This window comes from Neolamprologus multifasciatus, chromosome 20 (assembly GCF_963576455.1).
Source record: "Neolamprologus multifasciatus chromosome 20, fNeoMul1.2, whole genome shotgun sequence".
NCBI classification, from domain to species: Eukaryota; Metazoa; Chordata; class Actinopteri; order Cichliformes; family Cichlidae; genus Neolamprologus; species Neolamprologus multifasciatus.
Window position 1 is genome coordinate 5,658,285 of NC_140458.1, and position 18,929 is coordinate 5,677,213.

Below are 18,929 nucleotides of genomic sequence, written 5' to 3' on the forward strand. Positions count from 1 at the left end.
TAATCGGATAATCCAAATTGTCACTAGGTGTGAATGTGCGAGTGAATGTGAGTGCGAATGGTTGTCTGTCCCTGTGTGTTGGCCCTGCGACAGACTGGCGACCTGTCCAGGGTGTACCCTGCCTCTCGCCCTATGACAGCTGGGATAGGCTCCAGCGCCCACCGCGACCCTGAAAAGGATAAGCGGAAGCGAATGGATGGACATTAGCAGGCATTTTCAGATTAAATTTGGTTAAATATTTCTTTTTCACACAGATTTACAGCTTTTCCGTCTATTATTGTAAAAATGAATATTTCCAAAATTTCAAGGAACCCAAGCGCATTGAGAGAAAAATGTCAGATCCTCACATTTAGGGAGATGAGAACAGCTGCTTGAATAAACAATTGTAACCGTGTAGTCCAAATATGTTTTATTTATTTAATTTTTTTTCAGAAAAAGGTATTAAAATCAACGGTGCAGTTAATTATTTTATCACTTGTTGTCATATTATTATCCTCTTGCTTAATAGATTAAAAAGTGATTAAAAAGAGAGGGACTTGACATTATCAAATTTTAAAAAACAAACAACCAAACTGACTTATTGTTAAAAGGGAACTGTTCTACTAAGAATAGTACTATTAATCCTTATTTTTTACTACACCAGGCCTTTGTGCAGCTCCTTAAATCAGCCACTGTACAAAAGCTGTTTTAGTTCCCTTCCCCCCTTCATTCAAGCCAACCTTCTTCTGATTGGCTGCCTGTCATACACGCAGGCACGTAGGTGGGGCTTCTGTGCTTACAGCCAAAACTGTGTGCTCCAGATGACCATATTAGGAATATTCCTTTCTATGACATCATGCAGATCTAAGGGTGTAAAAAAACTGTCTGAAACTGAACATTTAGAGCAGTCTGAAGCCTGAGCTTTTGGCTCACAATGTTTACTTGTAAATATGCTTATTATAAATGTTTAATGTGAGCATCCACCCCTGTAACGGAATATAAACAGCATGCATTTCGTTGGTTGGTTGACTGAACTGCAAAAACCTAATAATGTAACATTTCAGCGAATTTATTTTATTTTATTATTATTATTATTTTATTTTTTTTTTTTACAAAATTTTAACTAAATATTCTTTTCAGATATTTTTTAGATGGTATAACAAATCAAATCCCCATCGGAGCTGCTTTATATAGTCATGAATTATTTTGTCTTGTTAAGTAAACAAGACGGTAACTGTTCAGATGAGATGAGTTTCAGGGAGCAGTCGTCTCTTTTATTTGCTTTGATTGTATTAGATGAGAGTGCTGTCTGTGTTTGCTTCTGATAGTGATTCTTTATAAAATCGGTTTCTCCTGACACATTCGTTTTTGTGACAACACTGCCCGTGAACAGTCTCATGAAAGATGAGAATCTAAACGAACAGTTGCCGCAGCACTCTGAAACTGAGATGAGAGAATTTTTTCCCCTTGCTTAGAAAGGGGGCCAAAATCATGGCCTCATTTTACAGTCCGGCTGAAGCACCTGCTCCTGACTCAGCTATGAATCATGGTTGGCTGATGAGAATCAGTCACACCCATCCTATTGACACACACACACATACACACAAATACAAACCAGGGGAATCCCTATAGCCTGAGGCAGAAAATGCTGCTACAGCAGACTGTCTCATATATCTTGACGCTTCTCTCTACTGCCTGTGAAATACTCATTGATTACAGGTTATTTGGAGTACTGTGTTGTACATTTAATATCTCTGGTAACGTAACCTTTACTTACCTCCAGAGAGGCAAATGTGATCCCATTGTTTTCTTGTGGATGGGTATCATTTGACACAGCGATAGCATGATACACCGGCTCCCCCTCCTCTAAAACGAGTATCGATTGCCCCAGCTGTTGCTAAGTGAGCTGTGCTAACAGAAGAGGACACAGTCTATAGTAGAAGTATTGTCTGTCTCTTTAGTCTTGTTTATTATGTGGCCCTGCCATCTGCTCAGCAGATGAAATAACTGAGTAGATTAAAAAAAAAAATCTATTTAAGTTGGTGTGAGCACACTGACATTTTAATGCCGAGTTAGAGGAGATCTTTCTCCTTTAATTAGACATATTCAGCAAAAGCACATTATATAAAGGGTTTCCCTTTTCAGCAGTTGTTACCTTTTGAGCAGCAGTAATCAGTGTGGCTTATGTCTGATAAAATAAGTGGAAATCATGCAAGGCGTGTGATTACCTCAGAATGACGTTATAAATAAATGTGTAAAAGAATAGCTCAGCATTTTAGGAAACTGATTTAGTGCCTTTTCTGAGATGAAAAGTGTGCTCACTGTGAAGGAATAGTAAGGATTTGGTGCACAATCTGAAATGAAGTATGATGTAATGGTGGTCAGAAAACACTGAAAATGGCTAGCTGAAAGGGAATTCCACTTTACACATGTACTTGAGGACTGTGTATGAAAAGAGGATAAATAAAGTCCCTGCTCTAGTGGGAGCTCTGATAAATGTCCTCGTGCTGTGTCCCTTGAATCAACTTTGCTTCTGGTTGCAAATGGGCTCGTCTCTGTTCAGTACTAGAAACCTGAGGCTGTGTTAGTCACTAATGGCAGAAGGCATCAAAGGTTGCAGTGAAACAGCCAAAAACATTGCCATCCAGATCTTTTCCTAACCACTTGTCCTTTACGTCAATAGACAAGGGCATGAGGTCAGGACAAGAGGTAGAGGAAAATGCATAAACAAAGACAAAACTAATGCAAACCAAGTTGCATTAGAAGCATCGCTTCACTTCAGTATAGCTCGGTATTTTTATTTGTAGTGAACTTTTCTGATGTCATCAGGAGATTTGCACAAGGCAACAACTTCATAACAAGCAGAATAAAACGAAGCAATGCTGCATTGTTGTTCACATATACTGTAGGTTTACACAAATACGTTAAAGTTCAAAATGTATTTACATGTTAGCAAGTTGCACAACAAGATGCAAAACTCACCAGTAATTTACATGATTTGCGTCAATCGTCACTGGTTTGTTTCCATAAATGGTCAAATGGTGCGTCACATTGAATTGTGGCTCATCTTACAAGTGGCGCTCAAGTGTATCCTGTAGCGAAGGAAGCATGGAAGCACCTTTCCCTTATGTTTGGAGAATTCAACTATTTAATTAATATTTAAGGTCCCCGATTCCTCTGTTTAGTCAACTAGTCTATATAAAATGAAGTATTGTTTACACACACAGTGATCGATCATGTTTCTGTGACTACGAGGCACTGGCTTCTAAGAAAACCGAAGGGTTTAACCATACAAGTTTCAGAATGAGACCCAAAACTGCTGCAAGGGAGACTCAAACAGTGACTTCTGACTCTGAAGTCCATTTCTTATCTCACCAAGTGAACTGACCAGCACTGATTAGATATGTGTCCAGAGAGGCAATTCAATTCAGTTTTATTTATATAGCACCAAATCACAACAGCCAACTCACGGTGCTTTATATTGTAGGGTAAAGATCCTGTGGCAGAATATAGTGTTTTAGATTAAAACAACAAAAATAACCCTATAAAATCCTGTAATACTAGCCTGTGTAAGAGAGGTGGATGTTGTGTGGCTGTTCACAACCTTTCAGTTAGCAAATTAACGTTTCCTTTATTGCAATACTGTGAGAAATATTTCTTGCTGGATGTGTTTGTGGATACAACATCAATATCGGGCCAATCAATATGATGTCAACCATGTTTGTTGGAAAGTCAGCTAACGGTGTGTTCACACCGAACGCGATGGACGCGAACAAAAACGCCCCAAACGCCCCTAATTTGACGCGTGCACATTCGCGTCTCAACGCGTGTCCAAGAAAAATCCAACGCGCTTCAAAATATGATATTTTGACGCGCGTGAACCGGAAATGTGGGAGGGATGTGGGAGGAAGTTGTGCCAGACCGGTATCTTTGCAAGATGGCAGCTGTCGAGTTAGCGCTTGAAGAGAGAGTCTCCCTTCTCTATGTACTGTGGAGAGCAGAGCAGCGGCGTAAAAGACGCCCTCGCCGTACCTGGGTCCATCAGGTCCTCCAGAGGCGTGAGCAGTTTGGTGAGTTTCACCATTTGCTCCAGGAGCTGCGCCTGGATGACGGCCGATTTCAGCGATATCACCGTCTTTCACTCGGCCAGAGGACCTGCTTTCCCGCGTCGGTCCCAGAATCGCCCGCCTAGACACCAACTACAGGCGCTCAATCCCACCTGCAGAGCGCCTGTCCATCTGCCTGAGGTTAGTAAAAGTATTTAATATGGTAGTCCTTTATTGATACCTGTGCTAATATATGCTAAACTATCCATTTATACACTGCTAACGTGGATGTGCTATGCTAACAGTGAATGCTCGGTTTTTACTGAAAGCAAACTGTGGTACGGAGACGACTGTTTATAATATTTCTAGTGATACTCAGAAGGTCTCATCAAGTCCCGATTTAATTCGATTTATGCTGTTATCAGTGTTTGAATGATAGCATGGCTGTGGTGTCATATCAATGTATGCGCTCGGTGTTTGCTGATATCAAACTGTAGCATTAGGACCACTGAGTTAACCTTTGTAGTGATACTCACTCCTTTTTATTTAGACGGAGCGGAGAAGTGTGTGAAGGCAACTTGTGTTCTCCACAATTTTCTGCGCTGTGTGGACGAGAGAGGGGCACCTGCTGTGGTGGAGCCGTTGCAAGGCCTGGGTCGTATGGCAGCAAACAACTCCTCCAGAGAGGCTGTCCTGGTGAGGGAGAAATTCATGGCTCACTTCTCGGCGGAGGGAGCTGTGTCTTGGCAACCAAAGGAGTAACCTGTTTGAAGTCCGAGTGACTTCCCCACAACGGCTCTTTTAAGAGCCACCCACAAACCTCTAAAGAGTGTTCCTGTCCTTTTAATTTTTTCTTAATAAATGGAGCTCTACTCCAAAATAAACTAACCTATTTTTACTCTCTTAAGTAACTTGTCTTCACTATGTTCCTATATACAGTGTGGTGCACAAGTTTGGGAAACCTTATTAATAGTCATTATTTTCCTGTATGAATCGCTGTTACAATGAAAAATGTCACTTACATATATCATATAGGAGACACACACATTGATATACACTAAATATTTATTTCATTTCTCTTTTTTTGTGTTGCCAATTTATGCACCTGCTTGATTTAAACAGTTATTGCACACTTTCTGTAAACTGCATTTCACTTCTCAAATATCACTGTGTGTGTCTCCTATATGATATTTAACTGACTATTTTTATTGTGACAACCAGTGATTTGTACAAGAAAATAATTACTTTTCACAATGTTGCCCAAACTTTTGCATCCCACTGTATTAGTATGTTTTGTCATTAGTATAATATGAAATAAATTCTACTTGTGTCAAGTCGGGTGCCAATATTTGCTGTGTAGTAGAACAGAGACATTTTGTCATTATAAATGTTTATTTGAAAAAATATAAATTCATTAACAAAAACATTTATCATAAATATATGAAATGTAACTATTTACAGAGAGACAGGAATAAAAAGGACCCAGCTTGGAGTGGAAGAGCCTCAGGGAGAAGGAGGAGAAAAATAAGAACGTTGTTTCTGCCCTGGAGAGCTGCTGCCTCATCAGAAAACTACTGATCATTAGGGTCCAATGTTTCCAAATTTAACACAGCTGTGCTGTTTTCAAAAACTAATTTATAAATTTGAAATTTCACGAATTCTCGTGTCTGAGGCGGCATGCTCTCCAGAGCAGGAACAAGGCCGAGGAGGAAATGTTCAGTTGGAGACGGGCGTGGCCTCTTTAGGGACTCCAGGATGGCCAGCTCCACCGCAGATGGACCGTCCTGGGACCCGTCCCTCGCCCGCCTTCGAGCTGTCCTCCGCTGTGGGCCTGTAAAACACAGCACAAAACAACACAAAGTAATGAGAAGGCTGCTACTAGATTTTCATTTTCAAAATTGAAAAAAAAAAACAGGATATAAACTGATTGGTTGTAGATATTTAGTAAAGGTGATCACAAGGGAATCCAAGCAAGTAAAAAGCTGTCAGTGCTTGATGTTCATACCTGTGGGTGCAGCAGCAGGAGCTGAGGGACCAGGGACTGGAGAGCCAGGAGAAGAGACAGCTGAGGACTCTGCTGCATGATTACTTGACTCTATGAAGACAATATTAAATGTTAATATTATTATTAATGTTAATATAGGTTGAAGACAATAGTCATAGAGAATATTATATTATTATATACTTATATACTTATTATTATATACAGTGGTCTCTCATTTATTGCAGCACATGAACAGTAGTCACAGTTCTCACAAGTTGATTCTCAAAGTGCAAACCTTTGTCGATTTTAAAACGTAAAAGTATTATGCCGCGCTTTTTCTCCGTCTGCGGCGCCACTTTTGTGCGCCTTTTTTGCTCCCGGTGCAGGTGTCTATTTCCGAATGAGGGTCATAGTTATGAGTGTTTTTGTGCTGTTTTTTTCTATTGGACGTGATGGTTATCAAAACCAAACATGATAAGTTTGGCAAGCGCAGGAGACACGACACGGAGGAGATTTGTCATTTGGGCTGCAGAATGCAATGCGCATCGTTGAAAGCTGTATGGTGCAATAAAAAAAATCAGCGAAAAGGCGAGGCAGTGACGGATGAACAGCGGGACTACTGTATATTGTTTATTAATAAACAAAATATGTTCCTGTATGACAACACGCATAAATTAACTGCCTACATTAACTCAATGTAAACATACCTTCTGACTGACACTCCCCTGCTGCCTCTCCGGGCTGTCCCTGGTCCTCGGGGGAGAAGTTCTCCACGGTCCGCACCATATTACCGCTAGTCTCCCGCGGGGTGAGGAAGGGGTCCAGAAACCCCATGACCGCGAAGAACTTCCATTTTCTCCCCGATCCTGCTGCAGACCCACTCCTCTTCTCCTTCTCTGTCTTCTTCTCCTTATTATAAGTGTCCCTGAGGCTCTTCCACTTTCTCCTGCAGATGTCCTCTGAATAAACGCATTATCTTGTTAGCGGAAAGGTATTTGTACATCAGTGGGAAAATAGCGGGACAGTAGGCGGGCTTGCTAGCTTTGCGCGGGTTCATCGGGTCAGTCTGAAAATTAAAAAGAAGGAATGAACTTACCAGGTTGCCCGATCTCCTCACTTATGTGTCTCCAAGCTAGGTCCTTTTTATTCCTGTCTCGGTAAAAGTAGTAGCTAGCATCGTATAGCTCCGGGTGATTAGCCACGGCACTGATTAGCTTTTCCTCCATACTGAATGAAGAATGAAGGGCTTTGGCTGGATCTGCCCCTTTGACCTAGGTCAGAGCCACGTCACCAGGCCCCTGATTGGTTGTCGCGGCGCGATTTGACGCTGGAGTTCAGATTTTTCCAACTCGAGCGGTAGACGCGAAACGCGCGTATGCACAAAATGCAACACAAAAACTCACGCGCGTGGTTTTATTCGCGAGTCAAACGCGCCAGACGCGCTACACTGACGCGCGTTTCACGAGTTTTGGCGTTTTCGCGACGCAAATCTGCTTCCGAATTTTCGCGGGACCCGCAATCGCGCGTCATCGCGCTTTTCCATTGACTTTACATGTAAACCTGACGCTCTATTCGCGTCCATCGCGTTCGGTGTGAACACACCGTAAGTCAGCGGTCCCCAACCCCCGGGCCACGGACTGGTACCAGTCCATGAGTCGTTTGGTACCGGGCCACGAGAGTTGAGGCTTGGGTGTGATTTTCAGGGTTTTTATCATTATTTTTTTTATTGTTTTTTTTGCATTAACTCGGTTTCTCTGGGCCTTTTCCCATGCGCTGTAAATAAATCTTCTTTCTTTTGTACTAGTACTGTTTTTATTTTGTTGTTTTTATCCCTGACACCTTAAAGGCCGGTCCGTGAAAATACTGTCGGACATAAACCGGTCTGTGGCGCAAAAAAGGTTGGGGATCGCTGAGCTAACTGATCTGTTGTGTGGACATGCTGGCGTCTTGTGACCTCAACAACTAAGAAGGAAGAATGTTGAGTCATTACGTACCATCAGCCCACCTGAAACACTGATCCTGGCATCCTGGAGAACAAAATGAAGGAGACCTCATGTGCACACATACTTAACCACACAGGATGCCTGTAACGTTTCTGATTGATTTTTTTCTGACCACTAAGACTTGTGTTGGTTTAGTAACTCGCTGAAAGTCTGACCTTCTAATTCCCTGAAAGCCAGTGCAGCTTGAAGTTTCTCAGGCAGGGGAAGAAATGGTCGATCCGACTCCTGCTGAAAACAAATAGGGTCAGGTTTTTTTTCTTTTCTTTCTTTTTCTATTTTTTTTAAGACATAACAAACGGACAACTCTTATTCGCATACGCTTTTACTGAGCTTTGCTCTTGGGATAATACAGGGTGGGCCATTTATATGGATACACCGTAATAAAATGGGAATGGTTGGTGATATTAAAGTCCTGTTTGTGGCACATTAGTATATGTGAGGGGGCAAACTCCTCAAGATAGGTGGTGACCATGGTGGCCATTTAGAAGTCGGCCATCTTGGATACAACTTTTGTTTTTTCAATAGGAAGAGGGCCATGTGACACATTAAACTTATTGGTAATGTCACAAGAAAAACAATGGTGTGCTTGGTTTCAACGTAACTTTATTCTTTCATGAGTTATTTACAAGTTTCTGACCACTTATAAAATGTGTTCAATGTGCTGCCCATTGTGTTGGATTGTCAATGCAACCCTCTTCGCCCACTCTTCACACACTGATAGCAACACCGCAGGAGAAATGCCAGCACAGGCATCCAGTATCCGTAGTTTCAGGTGCTGCACATCTCGTATCTTCTCACCATAGACAATTTCCTTCAGATGACCCCAAAGATAAAAGTCTAAGGGGGTTCAAGTGCTACGCCGTGGGCTCTTGCTGAATGAAGCTACGACAGCCACTGATGTTTCTTCATTAGTGACAGTTTCTTGCATCTAATTTTGGCAAATCCAACACTGAACCAGTTTCACGAAACTTAGCAAGCAGTTTGCTAACTGTAGCATGGGAGATGGGTGGTCTCGTAGGGTGTCTTGCATTGAAATCTGCTGCAATGACCCGGTTACTGCGTTCACCAGATATCAACACAATTTCGATCCGCTCCTCACGTGTTAACCTCTTCAACATGTCAATGGCTGTGAACAAAGAGAAACGTGTAAATAACTCATGAAAGAATAAAGTTACGTTGAAACCAAGGACACCATTGTTTTTCTTGTGACATTACCAATAAGTGTGATGTGTCACATGGCCCTCTTCCTATTGAAAAAAAGTTGTATCCAAGATGGCCGACTTTTTTAAAAAAAATTTTATTTTATTTTTTTATCTTTATAGCATAGTGTGTTACCAATGGTGTTCTTGGTGACTGTGGTCCTAGCTGTCTTCAGATCATTAACAAGCTCCTCCTTTGTAGCTTTGGGCTGATCCACTACCTTTCTTATGATCATCTCATAATCATCAAGATGGCCGACTTCTAAATGGCCACCATGGTCACCACCCATCTTGAGGAGTTTGCCCCCTCACATATACTAATGTGCCACAAACAGGACTTTAATATCACCAACCATTCCCATATAAATGGCCCACCCTGTACAACTTCAGTGTTTTGTTTTTTCAGAATTACTTTAAAGATTCTACATGTCACCTGTCCAAGATACAAAACAAAGAGAAATGCTCCTTAAATGATAATCCTTAAAAATACAGTTGTTATAGTCTAAGTATGGTGGACGAGTTCAGTAATTTCACATTCAAACAAAAGAAACATCCAGACAGGCAACAGACTGTGGCTGGGGTGGACATCATCTATTAGTATCCTTTGGGTTTTTGGGCAGGCCCCAATATTACTGATGCTCAACTGAAGCTCGGTGATGACCGAGCCTTTCAGTCCTGGTCTGTGCAAATCTCATTCAAGTTTTGAATCTTTCCTGTATGAATTTGTCTGTGAAGGTTCTCAGTCATCCAGGTCATCGTAGTCAAAGGAGCTTGCAAAGAAAAGCGTCTGGACTTCTTTAAGTTACTTGATTGGGACCCACACCCAGTTCCACACCTTGGCTCAGGCGATTAGAGGATCATCAGGGGGTCCTTTTGTCCCTCTGTGGGGGGACACTCCCACTAGGTTTATATCTGGGACTCCCCACCATTTGACCTTAGAACTGAAGAAGCTTCTCGGATGAGATGTGAAACGTCTTCAAGTAACTTAAAGAAGTCCAGACGCTTTTCTTTGCAAGCTCCTTTGACTTTCCTGTATGAATGCCTCTCTAATGTGCAGACTGTATTTTTAGAGTCTAAAAAAACTCTTATAGCTGACTTGAGTTTAATAAACATGCTTGGGGAATTTTATTTAAATTCTAATCTAATTGATTTTAAATTAAATACAATACCACAAATCAATATGTTAGGGTAATAGGTGAATTGGTGATTCTAAGGTAGGTGTGAATATGAGCACAAATGGTCATCTGTGTCTGTTAGCCCTGCTATACACTGCTGATCTGTCCACGGTGCACCTCTTGTCCAATTGCAAGTGTAATATCCTGCAGGCCCAACGTAACCCTAAATCGGATAAGTGGAAGAAGATGGAATCTGCAGACAAGTTGACTAATCAAGAAAATAATCCGGAGTTGCAGCCTTACTTGCAATGTGCTGTGAAGCGTTTTTCGAAAACGCCTTTTCCTTTTTTCATGTCATTGTACAGGCAAAATGCTTCAGAGTAAAATCCTTAATTTGTAGCTCTTCTTAGAGGAATATGATGGTAGTCGGTGTGGGAGTTGGAGTCGTTTTTAATGGTGGATAACTCATTTTGGAGCAAAGCCATTCATATGTGTGTTTTTCTCCAGCACTGATCTCTCTTGAGTAACAAATGCTGGGAATTGATCTTTGAAGTGCTCAGACTTACAAAGTGGGGAACCACAACTTAGCTGCTCTTCTGCTTGCCTGCTGTGATAATCTGTCCGAGTGAGATTGATTTTTGATTTGGCTGAAGCTTTCTGAAGACGCAGCTCCTTTTTGTTTTATTCATAAGTTCACTCATGACTCTTCCACAGTAGCTGATGCTAATAGCCTTGGTCAGCCTTCTTATCTCCGGTTCCTCAGCTGATTCATAATGCCTTAAGGCGTAGGAGCTCAGTACGCTCATTTAGGATGGCAATTATATGAGAGTGGCAGTGATCATTCTCGGTATCTCCGCTCAGTGGAGAGGAGATGGAAAATTGCATTGAGTATCCAGTGTTATCAGTGATAATTCTGCATGTCTGACAGAGAAGATGGAGGCTTCTACTGTGACTTAATCGTAATCCTCTGATTTTAGTGCCGGTGTGAGAGAGAGAGAGGTGCTGAAAACCTCTTTACAGCAGCGTCTTATTGTCTCCTCAGCAGGGAAAGTTTTTCCCAGTGCACAAGTAAAAGGCTACTGAAGAGCAAACGCTAATGGGTTGCCAAGTTGCAATAGTCACTTCACCAGGGGAAATTAGGTCTTCCCACCCAGCCTGGGTCCTATAAGAAGAGGAAGGATATGGGGCACACATGCACACGAAGTTGAATGGACAGAGCTTTTATTTATTTATTTATGAGAGGAAGACCAAGGAGGAACAACAATGCTAATCCTGATGAGGAAATACAGCTCCTTTGTGTTTGGAGTGGGCTTGTTGTCAACCAAGCAGCTGCTGACATCATGTGAATAGACAGTGCCCAGACCACATTTCAAGGGGGCTGAGAGGCGGCGAGCAGGAGGGCAAAGAGCTGAGCACACTAGTGTTATGGTGCTCTCAGAGTGCAACGCTCTGCACTGGAGGGTGAACCGATTCTGGAGCGTTTGTCTTAAATACTTTGTGTCTGCGTGCAGGGACCTGAGAGGAGATGAAGCAACTCTGATTACTTTGGTAAGAGAGACAGCTTGACGTTAATTCCGTGTCACCTGTTTGTACGTAAATAAAACATAAAAAGTTTTAGTATGTGGAACTGCAAGCTAGTAAAGATTCAAATCAAGAAGATGTTTGTGGTTCTTTATAAATGTGGAAAAGTGACAAACTGGCAGAAATTGAAATGCTATATATTTAAAGCAGTTTGAACAGACTCAGCTTCTACATTAGAAGGATTGGCTTCTTTAATTGACTTATAATCACAGTAAACTGAATATTGTTGTGTTTTAGATAAAATGAAGTCTTCTCGCAGGCATCTGGGAAGCTCAGACTGGCATTGTGTTGTTAATATAATAATTATTGAGTTCTCTGTTGTAGCTTTCGTTTGGGTAATTATTTCCAAGATTAATCTTCGTTTGTTGGAGGGTTAAACAAATACACACAGAAAGATCATTTCGATGTCTTTGTACACCCTGACGTGTCCAGCGAGCAGTCGAAACCCCAAAACATTAATTTTACTGTTTTACAGTAAAATAAAAGCATCTAATTCTCACAAAAACAGTTGAACGTATTCCTCTGTTAAACGTTGCTAGATTGCAAATACATTTTCTGTCAGTCAACCAGCTGTTTAGTCAAACAATTCTTGTTAACATGATTCATTTGTTTGGATTTTATTAACTCTAAACCACCAGAAACAGGCCAATTTTAAGATGAGGCAGATGACTGTGATATGGAGAGTTTTTGCCTACTCAAGGACTTTTCAAAAACTAGTTGACTGAGTTGAAGTTGGACAGGCCCTAATGGATGTCAGAATCAGCAAAGAAGTTGGTCTTTGTGTGGGTTATTGCAGATAATACAAGCTTATTACACACAAATCAGGCTTAAAAGGCTCCGCTGGGACTGAAGTGAGCTCGCCTCTCTAATGGGCCCAGCATAAGTAACTGTGCTGACTCATATTCCCATAGTGATCTCAAAGGCTTTTGTTTCCAATACCTACATGCCCCAACCTCTCCGGTTACATGTTACCTCACCCGGTGTGGTCACCGTTCATGTTTAAACCTGTCAGAACCCTCTCTGTATACAGTTGATGTTGCTGTTGTACATGTTTTCTTCAGCATTTGCTTTCATTCACAATAGGCTACAGTGTATTGTGTGTGGGATAATACTGCAGGAATATGAATTTGAATTGGCGTGCTTCCCTGAAAGTGATTGCCTACATCAGAAACTGTTGACACATACAATGCAGAGCAGGAAAAAGAAGGGGAAAGTGAGGAGTTCAGCTCGTGAGCTGGGATGTGGCGATTTCCCTTGGAGTGTTGAGTTGTTATATTGTCTCAAGTGTATATACACACACACCTGTGACATTTGTCTGGTGGCAGTGTTTCCAGCTGCAGCAGTGTAGAGTTTCCCTCTGTGTACTTGCCCTGGGTTTTCGCATAAAGGCGCCTTTTTAATCAAACTAGGACATGCACTTTAAGAGCACCATAAGTCATAATTCCTGGAATTTAGTACTGTTGACATTTCCACATGAAAGCGGGGGATGAATCAAATCTGTGTGGAAGGTGGATTTGTTAAGCGTACTGTACAGTGTATCTTTAAAAGGCCATCTAGATATAAGGGGCAGGTCTGCTTATCTTCTGGACTTTTCATGTATCAGGCAAAAATGCCAAACAGTTGCTAGTTTCAACTTTGTAAACATGAAGGTTTGCTGCTGATTGGCATTTATTATAAGTTTAGGATGAACATGCTTTTGTTTTGGGGTCATGATTGAGCACTTTGAAGGCATCGCCTTTAAAGTAGGTTGGTTGCATGCAAGCAATCAAACAAGACCTGAAGTTAACTACTTTTAGAAGAAAGGTTCTTGATGTTCTTTTTTTAAGATGTATTTATTTTTTATACAATACCTTGCACCTTAGTAACTTTCCATATCCATTTGCATTATACAAAGTGCGTCATGTGAACAACAGCCGCAAGCTCCACTGCTTCAGTCAGTCGAACCAGCGCCACAAAAACAAGTTCATCATCGCAGTTGGTTGTGTGGATATCGGTAACGAGTGAGATGCACCACCATTAAACCGCTTCCATCACAGCTGAGACCAGACAGTCAGGCACAGAAGAGTGTAAACACCAGCTGAAGAGCAGAAGGCATCATCACCATCATCATCATCGTCATCCCTCCATGGAAACCTGTTAATAATCTCATGGTAGGATTTGATCCACATGTGCAAGGGAGGCAACTAATTAAACAAACAAATGGCAATTAAATGAGACTTCCATAAGCCATATAACAACAGGCAAACATAACAAACCGCACAAGTTTAGTCGTTGCTGCACTGAACACACAGTCAGTGTTCGCTGTTTGTTCGATAGATCTCCCATTAAAATCTTTCATTCTGTGTAGAAGTTGCGCTCATTAGGAGCATGCTTGAGTGATTGTTTTATAATGTGATGTGAAATTGTTGTCTTCATAGAGCAACAACTACAATTTAAAGAACCTGATATGCTGGTTTGTCTATTAGCTTTTCTTTTCTTTCTTTTTGCAGACGATTAGATGAGAGGCTAGATTGTCTCATGTTTGCTTTGGTGCATCTGCTCAACAGTCCAGAATATCACTCCTGATGTATTATAACATGTTGGTTTAATCACATTTTAAGAACAACAATTTGCATTTTTATGGGGAGCTTATGAGACAGCTGACAGCTGGAATACTCTCCCGTGAATCTGAATTGGATAAACGGTTAAGAAAATGGATGGGTGGTTATGAGACAGAGTGCTTCTTGGCTCTGAGTATTTTGTTAATTATGTCAGATCCACGCAAGCCGTTTTGCCCTGAGTTTACAACAAAACAAGCTAGCACGCATATATTTTTCACACATCGTCTTGGAATATTCATCGGAATAACAAACATTCTCTTAAGTAGCTGTAACAATAAAGAGTTTACAGTAAATTAGTGTCCCTTGATTTTATTAGCTACTAACAGCTCTTGGTGATAGCTTTTGGAGCTGTGCCCTGTGTTTTCATTTTGCATTGTCATTATGCCTCTATTGTGTAGGGTGTTTGCTCCATTGAAGGAAGTGGGAATTTTCCTTCAAAATTCCTCTCCCTGTAATTTGTCTTCCTTTTTTTCCAGTCAGCATTCAAAACCAAGAAGATATTCAGTTCATGCTCTATAAAACTGGAAACACTGCTACTTTGTTAAGCAATTCAATTTCAACAATTAAACTTATTTCATTTTTAAACGGGGTTAACTACACAGTACAACATGTGCCCAGTTGTGCACCTTTACCCAATAAACTACAATCTCAGGATAGGTTTGAATATTATGTCACTTACACAAATTTACCACAAGATTAAAACCACCTTCCTAAACACGCATATAGAAAAAGGTCAGGCTATTTCATAGGCTAGCCGTAACATGATAAAGCAAGGTGAAAGACCCCGCCCATGTGTTGTTCAGACCTTCTGTTTGTGAGGGGTATCCAATCAGAAGGAAGTATCCTGAAAGTGAAGGGGGATGGGCCTCAACAGCTTCAAACATTGGATGAGGTGATGTGTTGCATCAAGGTGATCGTGCGATACAATGTTTCTTTAGTAAAGTCCAAGAAAAGATTGAAGTAGCATAATAGTCCACTTTAAAGGGAATTCCTGGACCTGAAGTTTTCCATCAGAACATTACATTGCTACTAGATTATGTTATCCACTTTTTTCTTTATTGTGCGTGATTGATTAGCACTAGTATAATATCTCTTTGTGTCTTTGTTCAGTGTAATCCAGAAATAAAGGTGTGGGATTGAACGTGCTGAAAAGAAAAATCAGAAATTTCACAGATGTTTTCCTGCTAATATCAAGATTAATTGGCGGTTAATGAAAGCCTCGATTGTTCGCGCTCCAGGAAAAGGTGGTACTTTAGGTGTACTAATGAACCTGTGAGACACTGGTCTCCCACTGAGATTTTTAATCACTACTGACTGTATAGCTCGGCTATCTAGATGACAATCGTTCAGAGGATCACACCACCATCTGCTGTCGTGAATACAGAGTGGCTCTTGTGTTTGGTAGAAGCACTCAGGGAAATGCCAGTAGTCCAGAACTCAGTGACATTTTCAGAGGTACTGCTCTTACCTACGGGGGCTTACAGCCTGCCCTTCACTGCAGATTTCCCAGTCAGCATTGCCTACATCTGCAGCTGCTACTGACCTCTCAGTGAACGACCCTGGGTGCTTCCTTTTTGGCATGGTGCACACGCACTGTAAAAGAAAAGAGAACAATTGCGGGACCCTTTGAACGATATGAAAGGAATGTGAGTGAAAGAGTTTGGGAACAGACTGGCCCCAGGTCAGCGTGTCGTTTCTGCGTCTGCCAGCTCATTTTTATTCCCCTCTCACTCCTCATCTCGCCCTCAAGTCTGTTAAAGATTCATGGCTTTGCTGTTTAGCTCTTCAGTTGTGACTTAACAATGCTTTAACGGAGAGTTAAAGTCTGTAGATTTAGACATGTATGCTGCACATACAGAGCAGAGAGGTCTGTGCTCTCTGTGCTAGCCTGTGGGGGGACCTTCAGGGAATAAAGCTGTAGGAGAGCAGCAGCTGTGATGGCATTTGCAGGCAGTCTCTGGGTTTCCGTGGCCCCATGTTTGCATCAGAGGACTACTTTCTTATCTTTTCTATCACTTTCTTTTCTGGAGCAGTATTATTATTGTTCTTGTCTCTGAGGAATACTGACGCTGTAGTGTTTTAGTGGTTGGCGGTGTCCATGACCTAGTTAAGTATGGAGTGAGAACAGGAAGCAGAAGAGGAATAAAAAGCTAATGGGGGCTTGATTATCTTTTGTTTGTTTTGTTTTGCTGGGACTCTTTCTGGCCACATCCCTGCTGGTTTTTTTCTTAATGACTTTAGGTTTTTACCCTTGTTTTCCACATTGACTGGCACTCTCTCAAGCTTTCACCCTTTTCTTTCTTTTTTCTTTTGTAAGTACGTTTAATTAACTCTAGTCGACAGGCCCAACTGTTAGTGAGAGCCCCTTTCCCCAGTGTAATTAGGATGACCAATTAGCACAGATGTTAAGAGTGTCATTAATTGTATACCAAAATAGAAATTGCAATTACGAACACCTTCATTAATCTGTTTATTAATTTCCTCTTGGTGATCCCTCCACTGTAGAATTGTTTCTAAGTAGCTGCTTTTTTCTCCGTTTTGGTTATTCTTAGTGATTTTTCACTTACTTACCAGTATTTTACATGTCTTGTTGGCTATACCGAAGTAGAAATGCACAGGATAAAGTGAAAAAAGCACACCCACGGCTTTGAAAGGAGACAACACAGTGATTTATTTGCTTCTTGCAACACTTCCATAGCCGTCTGACACCCCCTCCTCCCTCTGGCAGGTGTAATGAGAGCGCTGGTCATGGGCAGATGATGGATGTGGAGACGTCGTATTCAGACTTCATCAACTGTGATCGCACAGGCCGCAGGAACGCAGTGCCCGACATCTCAGGGGAGGGGTCAGTAGTGACCAGCACCAGTGAACTTACCAAAGACATGGCAGAGATGGACCTGAAGGCTGCAGGTCAGTAAAGCCACATCAGAATGAATGTGTGTTATACAGTGTGAAAGCAAATCAGAGAAAATAAGCATATAGTTTTGCATATTATAAACAAAGAATTTGCTTGGCAAGATTTTAGACTGGCCGACAGTATAAAATCCAAAGACTGTATGTAAAAGATGGACATGACTTTGGCATTGCTCATTTGTTTGTGGAGCCTTAGCCAGTTGTTAACGCTACATAGATATCAGTTGTTTAGCAAGATTAATCTATTTATTTATTTGTTTGACAACATTAACCCTTTAAAGCCGGTCGGAGAGGACACGCTCCGTTTTGCGCAACTATTTTTAAATCCCGGTAGCACTGCAACCACGTAAGCTAGCGCAATAATTTTTTTTGCATATGAAACCGGAGGAGTTGTACTTAACATCTTATGCCATCAGCTTGTCCTCGGTCACAGTTTCCTTCCACATAAAGCTTTGCAAAAACTGCATAAAAAGCGCATGGGATCGACACGCTTTGCCGATCCCATGAGCTGTTTGTAACACTTCCTACGTCCATCGCATGTACTATCGCATGTCCGCCATGTCCTGCCCGGAACCGGAAGTGACGTCATTTTGCGGAAATGTAGGGTTTTTTTTTTTACCATCAGGGCCTTATGAGCCTATACTGGTGTTTTTAAAAGTTATGTTTGACTTTGACTTTCTGTGTCGTTTCTGGGATGCTTAGGACTCATATTGCACTGCTGGAAATAGTTTATTTTGATGCACATGCTGTTTTTTTTTTTTGCAAATGTGCATTATAATATTTATTTTCGTTTTCCCTGCAGTATATAAAAATTGGTGTATTTCAAAAATAAAACTATGAAGACACTTAAAATAAATTTCCTGTGGTGGGAAACTATTTTGTGCAACTTTTTTGTATTTACAGTTTTGAGGGATAAGCCTCTTAAATTTCTCTAACTAGAAATATATGTTAAAAAAAACAAAAACGATTTTCAATTTTTTTGTAGTTTATTGCACTTTTTTGCAATTTATGTAATTACTATGCACTTAATGCAGACATATTAAAATTTGGGCTGTAATGGTTGTATTGATGTATAGCAACTTGAAATGCTCCCAAAAATGGCTCTACAGCATGTAAAAATATAATATAAGCTCTGGCGGACTTGGTTCTATGGTAGGTCTTAAAGGGTTAAATGTAAGTTTCTTAATTTGGAACATAATGACAAAAAACCCCCCAAATAATAATATTTAAAAAAACAGCAATAGGTCCTTAGAAGGTCTTAAATCATTATAATACAGCTTCATATGAACAGTAACATATGACACATTGCATGTCATTATTTATTTAACAAAAACTGAGCCAAAATGCAGAATTGTGCATGAAGAACTACCGTAACTGTCCCTCATGATTCGATAGCCTGTAGAACCACTTTCAGAAGCAGCGACTTGAAATTTGATAAAGTGCAGGCATGCATGATCAAGTTTCAACTTGATTGCCAACGATGGCTGAACCTTTTTTCTTTTGTCTCGT

General features: G+C 41.0%; 2 protein-coding genes across 5 annotated transcripts in view; one reads left to right on the forward strand and one right to left on the reverse strand.

The window, feature by feature from the left end:
- Positions 1 to 18,929, forward strand: part of pkig (protein kinase (cAMP-dependent, catalytic) inhibitor gamma) — a 34,108-nt gene that overhangs the window by 11,170 nt on the left and 4,009 nt on the right. For 2 of the 4 annotated variants that reach the window (XM_085146275.1, XM_085146277.1), the window contains exon 2: positions 17,236 to 17,417. In XM_085146275.1, the coding sequence (XP_085002401.1) occupies positions 17,264 to 17,417 (154 nt within the window). In that variant the 5' untranslated portion in view covers positions 17,236 to 17,263. The other 2 variants (XM_085146276.1, XM_085146278.1) reach the window with 2 other exon arrangements.
- Positions 5,460 to 9,238, reverse strand: LOC146494219 (uncharacterized). Its single transcript, XM_085146273.1, has 3 exons — positions 7,106 to 9,238; positions 6,717 to 6,968; positions 5,460 to 6,120 (listed from the first exon to the last, which is right to left on the reverse strand). Exons 1-3 carry the CDS (start codon positions 7,233 to 7,235, stop codon positions 6,011 to 6,013), a joined length of 492 nt encoding a protein of 163 aa, XP_085002399.1. The 5' UTR covers positions 7,236 to 9,238; the 3' UTR covers positions 5,460 to 6,010.

What these genes read in the sequence shown, in the direction of transcription:
- LOC146494219 (XM_085146273.1), bottom strand. Translation starts at nt 7,235, where the DNA reads ATGGAGGAAAAGCTAATCAGTGCCGTGGCTAATCACCCGGAGCTATAC. An exon ending in TGAGGAGATCGGGCAACCTG is followed by an intron (nt 6,969 to 7,105) that starts GTAAGTTCATTC and finishes GCGTTTATTCAG; the next exon opens with AGGACATCTGCAGGAGAAAG. An exon ending in AGGGGAGTGTCAGTCAGAAG is followed by an intron (nt 6,121 to 6,716) that starts GTATGTTTACAT and finishes TTGTCTTCATAG; the next exon opens with AGTCAAGTAATCATGCAGCA.